Here is a 9,486-nt window from a genome sequence, read left to right on the forward strand (position 1 = left end):
AGCCATGTGACCAAAATAGGCACCACTTCCCACAGGCTTTGTGAACAGTTTTGAGAAACTTTCCAGCAAATTCTTGGCCTTTTATCACCTCTCTCTCCTTTAGAGAAGCAGCAGGAAGTACAAGGATTGTTTTTACATCTTTCCTTGAAGAAGTTGGCAGTACTCTAGGGATATAATGAAATAGCTAGTTAATGACTCAACTTGCCCCCAAATGGCCACTGCATGAAAAATCAGTTTTAGGTACTTTAGAGGGGATACAAAGAAATAGAAGATGGAAAATCTCTCTTGTCCATGCCCCTGAGAACATGACAGTCTAATTTTTGCCCAAGTACATAATACAAGAAAAAGGTTGATTGTCCCTCTCCAAGAACTGGAAAATGCAATAATTAAAAAGTCAACTGAATGATATTTTCTGGGGAAAAGTACAGTCAATGAAAAAGAAGACTAACCACGCTACTAATCAAGACAAGTTTACTGGAGATGTGACTTTGTATATACAGAGCTTAAAGGAGGAAAGGGATATGATGCGATAATGAATAGCATGTGGTTTAACATACAATGATCAGGTAGAAGAAAATGTTGAATTAAAAATGTTACTGCCCAGGGGCGCCTGGGTGGCACAGCGGTTAAGCGTCTGCCTTGGGCTCAGGGCGTGATCCCGGCGTTATGGGATCGAGCCCCACATCAGGCTCCTCCGCTGTGAGCCTGCTTCTTCCTCTCCCACTCCCCCTGCTTGTGTTCCCTCTCTCACTGGCTGTCTCTATCTCTGTCAAATAAATCAATAAAATCTTTAAAAAAAAAAAATGTTACTGCCCAGAGAGCTCTGGTGGAGTGCCATAGGTAGTGACATGGCCTAGCATCAAACAGCAGCAATCCCAGAAATTTTCTAGAACTTACAGCATAACAATAAGACCTTAACAAGACTGCATGTTGAGATGCTTTCCTTCTATTCCTAGTTTGTTAAGAGTTCTTATCATGATCAGATATGAATTTTGTCAAATGCTTTTGCTGCATCTATTAAGACAATCATGTGATTTTTATTCTTTATTCTGTTAATGTTGTGTTTCACATTAATTGATTTTCATATGCTGAAACATCCCTGCACGTCAGGGATAAATCCCATTAGGTAATGGTGTATGATCCTTTTAACATGTCATTGAATTTGGCTTGCTAGTATTTTGTTGAAGATTTTTGCAGCTATATTCATTAGAGATACAGAGCTGTAGTTTTATCTTCTTGTATTTAGCTTTGGAATCAGGGTAATGCTGGCTTCACAAAATGAGTTTGGAAGTATTCCCTCCTCTTCAATATTTGGAGAAAGATTGGCTTTAATTTTTCTTTAAATGTTTGATAGGATTCACCCAGAAGGCCACCTAGTCCTGGGCTTTACTTTACTGGGATTTTTGATTATTGATTCAAACTCCATGCCCATTACAGACCTGTTAAGATTATAAAACTTTGATGAAAGAAATTAAAGACATAGACAAATGGAAAGGCGTTCTGCGATGATTGAAAAACTTAACATTGTAAAAAATATCCATACTATCCAAAGAAATCTACGGATCTAATGAAATCACTATAAAATACCATTTTTTATAAACATAGAGAAACAATTCAAAAATTTATATGAAACCACAAAAGACCATGAATAGCCAAATCAATCTTGAGAAAGAAGAACAAAGCTGGGGGCATACTACTTCCAGATTTTAAAATATATTACAAAGCCACAGTAATCAAAACAATATTGTGCTAACATAAAAACAGACCTACAGACCAATATAAATGAACTGAGAGACCAGAAATAAGTCCATGCCTATATAGTCAACTGATCTTTGACAAAGGTGCCAAAAATATACAATGGACAAAGGATAGTCTCTTCAAAAAATGGCAATGCAAAAAGTGGATAGCCACATGCAAAAGAGTGAAACTGGATCTTGATCTTACCCCATACACAAAAATTAACAAAATGAGTTAAAGACTTAAACATAAGACCCAAAATTGTAAAACTCTTAGAAGAAAACTTAGGGGAAAGCATCATGACCTTGGTCTTGGCAATGATTTCATGGATTGGACATAAAAAAACAAAAGCAAAAACAACAACAAAAGTAAGCAAATGGGACTACATCAAATTAAAAAGCTTCTGCACAGCAAAGGAAACAACCGTCAGAGTGAGAAGGCAACTTACGGATTGGGAGCCAACATTTTCAAAACATAGATCTGATAAGGCATTAATCTTCAAAATATGTAGGAACTCCTACAACTCAGTAGCAAAACAAACAAAACAAAAAACCCTAATAATCCAATTTAAAAGTGGGCTAAGGACTTGAACAGATATTTCTCCAAAGAAGACACAGAAAGGCCAATAGGTATATGAAAAAAATACTCAGTGTTACTAATCAGGGAAATCCAAATCAAAACTACAATGAGATAATCATCACACATCTGTCAGGATGGCTATCATAAAAAAATACAAAAGACAAGAAGCATTGGCAAGGATGTGGAGAAACTGAAACCCTTACACAGTGTTGGTGCAAATGCAAAATGGTGCTAACACTATGGAAAATAGTTTGAAGGTTCTCATAAAATTAAAAATAGAATTACCTTATGGACCAGTAATCCACTTCTGAATATTTATCCAAAAGAATTGATATCAGAATCTCAAAGACATTTTGGCATTTCCATGTTCATTGTGGCACTATTCAAAATAGCTAAGATGTGAAAATGTCTACGGACAGATGAATGAATAAAGAAAATGTGGTATGCTTTCCAACAAAGGCCCAGCAGAATGGCTCTTGCAAAGAAGGGTGGCAAGAAGAAGGGTTATTCTGCCATCATCGAGGTAGTGACCAGAAAACATACCATCAACATTCACAAGCACATCCATGGAGTGAGTTTCAAGAAGCACGACCCTCAGGCACTCAAAGGGATCCAGAAATTTGTCCTGAAGGATATGAGAACTCCAGATGTGCACATTGACACCAGGCTTGACAAAGCTGTCTGGGCCAAAGTAATAAGGCATGTTCCATGCCATATCCATGTGCAGTTGTCCAGAAAATGTAATGAGAATGAAGATTCACCAAACAAGCTCTATATGTTGCTTACCTATATACCTGTCACCACTTTCAAAAATCTACAGACAGTTAATGTGGATGGGAACTAACCGCTGATTGTCAAATAAGGTATAAAACTGAAAAAAAAAGAAAAGAAAATGTGGTATATACATACATTGTAATATTATTAAGCCTCAAAAAAAGAAGATAATTCTGCAAAATATAGCAACATGGATGAACCTTGAAGACATTATGCTAACTAAAATAAGCCAGTCACAGAAAAACAAATACCGCATAATTCCACTTAAATGAAGTATCTAAAATAGTCAAAATCAAAGGGTTTAATAGTGGTTGCCAGGGCTGGAGGAGGCGGAAATGGGGAGCTATTGATCAATAGGCATGAAGTTTCAGTTAAGATGAATAAGCTCTAGAGATCTGTTGTACAACACTGAACCTATAGTCAACAACACTATATTGTTCACTTAAAAATTTAAGTGTTCTTACCACAATAAAATAAAAAAAAACTTTTGCACTTCAAAACCCTCGTACTCTTGCAGTCATGGGAAACACATCAGGCACTAGTCAGTTACCATCCTCTGACCCAGGAAGGTATTTCACTTCCTTTAGAAAATCCAACCTAGGCTATTGAGACACTCCAAATTCCCTGAAGATCCCATCCTATTTCCAGAGATGTTTGAATGTGTAGAGACTGACACTGAGGTCACCCATACCATTCTGAAATGTTAATGTGGCTCTAAACTTCACTGCACTACCATGGCTGAGGACTAGTGGGAGGGCAGCAGCTTCTGAAATGGGAATTCCAAAGATTCATCTGGATAACAAAAGAGGCAGGAAACCAGTTCCAGAAGATTGCTACTGGATCCAAAGTATACTATTTTTGTATGGGGGGGAGGGGGAAAGACAGGACTCTATTTTCTTTGTTCAGCAAAATGTAAACATCTCCAGACCCCACCCCCCACCTTACTTCTGGCAGCTCAATCTGTGTTCTCAGCTTGTAATGACTGGCTTTAGGGATTAGCACAGTTTTAAGGCTACTGAGTTTATTTCTGTTTTATTTCCCCTGGAACCATACAGAATGTGCATAGAGAACAGTCCTGACCTTTGAGGTGCATAATACTTTTATAATCAATACCATAGGAAATACATGGCTTTATCATTTCTAACATTTAAAACAATGTTATAAACACCACTGGTAATGTTGCTGTTGGCCTGTAAATGAAGAGATTGAGGCCATTGCTAAGTGAATCTGTGATAATCCTCTGGTATCCTTCTGGAGAAAAATGTCACTTCTAGATAATGGCAATAGAGCTTAAATCTCTGGGATCTGAGCCCAGTAACCTGACAGAAACCTCTGTAATCATAATTTTCATTTCCAGCTCATTTGAATCTCACAACTAGCCTTGAGGCATATAGGGTAAAGTTTAATGTACTTCATTTTTAAGGGAGAGAAAAAAAGAGAAATGACATGCCCAAGCTCACGCAGCAGTTTATTGATAAAACAAAGACTTTCTTGGGTCTTGTGATTCTCATATGTAGCTCATTTCAGCAAACATTTGCCTGGCCTGTTTCAGCAGTTTCTCAGATGAGATGGAATTTCATTCAAAATTAGTAGTGTCTACATGAGTTAACCATGCTCTCTTTTCTCTTGGGAATGAATGTATCTTTAGGGATGCCCAGGTTCCTATAGGTGCCAAGATTCTTGGAGACTGTTTAAGTGAATTAGGAGAAATTACCAAGATGCCAACATTGAAATGAAGCAGTTTGGTGGGACTTTCCCACCCCTACATTTCCATTTCCTTATTTATCCTTTCTCCCCCTTCATTGTTCACTGGTTAGCAAATAAACGTGTATTTTTTCTTTTCTCTCCTTTTGTCTGTCTCAGTGCTCAGACTTCCAGGGGCATTTTGTAATCTCTCCCAGAGACATAGATAAGTCTTTCTCCCTGTCCCCAGCTCTTTTTGTCATTATTTCCTGCAGAAATTAATTCCAATTTATTACCTTCTACTGGCACCAGTGACAGCCAACAATCCCACATCTAGATTCTACTCTTTCTTTAGAACCCAGGGATCTCTGTATATATCTGCTTTGAAATTTGTTGACCCAAAGGTTTACAGCTCTCCTTTTCTTAGGATTGTTTCCTTAAGTACTGATAGAGTGGAGATTATATATTTCCATTGGAAATTATTTGCAAGCCATCCAGGTAATGACTCAGATGTGAAACCAAAAAGAAAAAGGGCAGCCCTTCAAATCTGAGAGGGAGGCCAATATATGAGCAAAACTGAAAAACAAAATACTATCCCTCACCCATGCCCTCCTCCAAGTCAGAAACACATAAGAAGGTTCTTAACCTTTATCCTATTATTAGAAAACTTCTAAAAGAAAGGTAATCAAAAGAATAATCAGTCAAAATTTTCAAGCACTTCCCAAGAGATACTAATTCTATGGCTTGTTAAAATAGAGCCCTAAAGTTAAATAAAAAAGGAATTAAAAGATCATCCTTGGGCTGCCTGGTTGGCTCAGTCAGTAGACCATATGATTCTTGATCTTGGGGTCATGAGTTCAAGCCCCACACAGGGTGTAGAGCTTACATTAAAAAAAAAAGAATAAACAACGATCCAAAAAATTTTTTAATAAAACAATAAAAAAAATAAAATATCATCCTTGTCTACCCCCTGGTCTTCACACAGTATAGTCCTGTATATATTAGAATTACTTGCCCATTGTCAAAGATGTTCAGTAAGGTTCATTATGCAACTTTTCTGTGGTAATGTCTGCAATTAGGGAAAGACATGAATGGTGACTTATTTTTTTTATTAGTTTCAGAGGTAGAGTTTAGTGATTCATCAGTTGCATATAACACCCACTGCTCATTACATCAAGTCCTTAATGCCCATCACCCAGTTACCCCATCCCCCAACACACCTCCCCTCCAGCAGCCCTCTCTTTGTTCCCTATAGTTAAGAGTCTCTTATGGTTTATCTCCTTCTCCAATTTCATCTTATTTTATTTTTACCTCCCTTCCCCTATGATCCTCCCCTTTGTTTCTTAAATTTCACATATGATTGAAATCATATGATAATTGTCTTTATCTGATTGACTTATTTTGCTTAGCATAATATCCTCTAGTTTCATCCATGTCATTGCAAATGGCAAGATTTCATTTTTTATGGCTGAGTAATATTCCATTGTATATATATATATATCATCTCTTCATGGAAGTTGACTTAAATCACATCAGCTATATGGACAAAACCTCCAAACATAATCTTATCCAGACTGATAGAAGACTATTTTTAGAAATAGAATATGTTGCTTTGTTCAGTGACAGGCTCAGCTATGGGATTCAGAAATAACAAAGAGGAATAAAACAGAGCCTTGTCCCTAGGGGTTCCCAATCTATAGAACAAGATCCATATTAAGAGCATGATAGGATAGGGCACCTGGGTGGCTAAGTTGGTTAAGCATCTGGCTCTTGGTTTTGGCTTAGGTCATGATCTCTTGGGATAGAGCCCCACATGGCAGGCTCCATGCTCAGCAGGGAATCTTCTTCAAGATTGTCTCCCTCTGTCCCTCCCCACCCCCTGCTCACGCTCTCTCTCTAAAATAAATAAATCTTTAAACAAAAAGAATGTGATAAGCATTGTAATAGTCAAAACTCTGTGAACGTAAACAGAAAGAAGAATCAAATCCAGATAAGAGAGTTGGGGAAAGATTTGTTGCTGGATCTTGGTGACTACACTAGTGTCTGCTAGGTAGAAGAGTAGGAGAAGATGCACCATGGCTCAGAAACAAAACAAAGTGTGCAATTCTGGAGAACCAGCACATCTATGTGACCTATTTTTATAGATTATTTCAGTGGCAGAGATGAAGTCTGATTGATGATAGGAACCGTGCTGTGGATGGCCTTGTATTCCATGATAACGATTTAGTATTATATACCACAGGCAGGTTTATGACAGAGAATTACATGGTCATATTTGCATTTTAGAAAAATCACTCTGACTTCCAAATGGAGGCAGGGCTCGAGGAAAGAGATTAAAGAATGTGTCACAGAGTCCAAGTTGCCAAGTACCAGTGGGTGAGAAAAACTAGCAATGCTGAAGGATGGAGTTCAATACTGATGAGAACAAAATTCACGAAAAAATAATAAGAAAATATGAGGTAGAAATAAAAAAATGAAAGGAAGAAATACAGGATAAAATGATGCTAAAATTAAGTGTTTACCATGTGCTAGGCACAGAACTAGATATTTTATGCTTATTATCTCATATAATCTTTTCAACAACCTAAAGAAGTATGATTATCCAAATTTACAGATGGATAATCTACAGCAGAAAGAGACTGTCTTGGGGTGCCTGAGTGGCTCAGTCAGTTAAGTGTCTGCCTTTGGCTCAGGTAATGATCTCAGTGTCCTGGGATCTAGCCCCTCATGGAGCCCTATATCAGGCTCTGTGCTCAGCAGGGAGTCTGCTTCTCCCTTTCCCCTGCCTCTCCCCCCGCTCATGCTCATGGTCACTCTCGTGCCCCCCCAAATAAATAAATAAAATATTTTGCCCAGGGTCACATAAGAAGTGAGTGGTGAAAGCAAAATTCCAATCTCCACTCTTAACTACTTACCTAGAGAAAGCAAGAGTAAGAGCAAGAGTGCAAAAAAAAAAGTGACACAGTAGAGGAAAGTGAAAAGAAGAAAAATTTAAGGAAGAAGATAGTGAAACTGAGGTTCTGTTTATTAATGGATAACACTTTTATATACAAACACTAGGAGAGATGTCATTAAACCTTGCCTTTAAGTCTCTGTCCATAGTTCCAAAGACTAGTGACCAATGGCATGAATAAACAGTGGTGTGTATCTGAGTTCAGGGCTAACTGTTACTAGGTTAATCTAGAAGAAATTTCAATATTTGCCTATTTTTACTTACAAAAACAGCATCCTAATAACTTGCCACTATGCTAACTTTAAGATGAAATATATTCTCACTAAAGGTCATTTCCTTACCTAAAATTCCTGTCACTCTGAGTCTTCCTACTACCCTGCACAGGGTCACTGGACCTATGCCAAGCTGGAGTGACTGTCCATCAACCTTTGTGAGACTTTAGGATGTGGTTCACAAGTGGATCAGCCTAGTTTAAAAAGCCAAGGGGTAGTAAATGCTAAGGAAATGCCACCTCTTTTGACCTTATTTTTGCTGTGGGGAGTAGAGATGGTGGAGGGAGAGAGAGTTGTCAGAGTACTAACTAAATTGAAAATAGGATCTGAGATCATTGAGATGTACATGGTCTCTCTCATCAGGGCTGATAACAGGATGCTATTAAATTTTTGCAAATGGTAACTGCATTCAAGCTCTTTTCAATCTTATTTTACAGGTCTCAAAAAGAAAGTTACTTTAAAACTTCATATTAATTAGTGGGTTAGTTAATAAAAGCTTTCTCTCCACAAAGAAGATTGCTATCTCCTTGGATAAACTGAATTTTTAATTACATGAAATGATCTACAAGTAAAGCTGCACTGAGCTGAGTCTCTGCACCAGACAATCACCTCTGCTGTTTTGTAACCAGTGGCCTTTAAGGATCTTTATTTTTGAGAGCTTTCATTTTCTTGAGTACTGATGAAATGGTGATGGGAAGACAGATGGAAAATCAAGATAGGAGATATAAAAGCAAACTGCTGCACGTTTATTTTTGTTCTGATTATCAGAAGCCAATGAAAGAAGAAGAAAAATCTCACTTGGCAGATATGAATTACATTCTTTACTTTTTTCTTTTTAAATAAACCATCTTTTACTGGGGAAGGATCTCATATTCAATATTGAACACTAGCACTTTAGACCTGGAAGAAACTTTAGATATTATTTAGTTCTACACCTCATTTCATACTTAGGAAACCAAGAATCAGAGAGGATATATACATTGGCCAAGGTGAGTGAGCGGCAGTCAAAACTAGAATCTAGGTCTTTTGATTTCCCAGCTTTTGTTCATTGTAGTGGGCCACATTATTTTATGATGTATTCTTACATGATAATGATAACTAATATTTTAAGCACTTACTAAGCTCTCTTTCTATAATAATTCATTTAACCCTTATAACCAACCTTTCAGTTAACTACTATTATTATCCACTTTTACATATGAGCAATCTGAATCCCAGAGAAACAAAATAACTTCCAGAATCACCCAGCTAGTAAGGTACATTGATGATTCAAAGCCAGCCAGTCAGGCTCCAGAGTCTTTTATTCTTAACTCTTATGCTATATATTGTGGTATCTATCATCTCACATACATATTCTATCTCCCCAACTACATATAAATAACAGTACCATTTGTATTTGAAGTATTATACAAATAGAAAATATGAAACATGCATTTGATCTTATGGAAGGCAGTAATGAAGATAAAAACAAAATGAAGTTTGGCAGGT

General features: G+C 37.2%; 1 protein-coding gene across 1 annotated transcript; it reads left to right on the forward strand.

Moving 5' to 3' along the window:
• The first annotated feature begins 2,785 nt into the window (after positions 1–2,785).
• On the forward strand, positions 2,786–3,160 carry LOC100472632 (60S ribosomal protein L31-like). The gene has a single exon (XM_034649956.1). The coding sequence runs from the start codon at positions 2,786–2,788 to the stop codon at positions 3,158–3,160; it is 375 nt and encodes a 124-aa protein (XP_034505847.1).
• The last annotated feature ends 6,326 nt before the right edge of the window (positions 3,161–9,486 follow it).

Source organism: Ailuropoda melanoleuca, chromosome X, assembly GCF_002007445.2.
Source record: "Ailuropoda melanoleuca isolate Jingjing chromosome X, ASM200744v2, whole genome shotgun sequence".
Classification (NCBI taxonomy): domain Eukaryota; kingdom Metazoa; phylum Chordata; class Mammalia; order Carnivora; family Ursidae; genus Ailuropoda; species Ailuropoda melanoleuca.

Bases quoted from the DNA above. Each gene is read 5' to 3' on its own strand.
- LOC100472632 (XM_034649956.1), top strand. From the start codon at position 2,786: ATGGCTCTTGCAAAGAAGGGTGGCAAGAAGAAGGGTTATTCTGCCATC.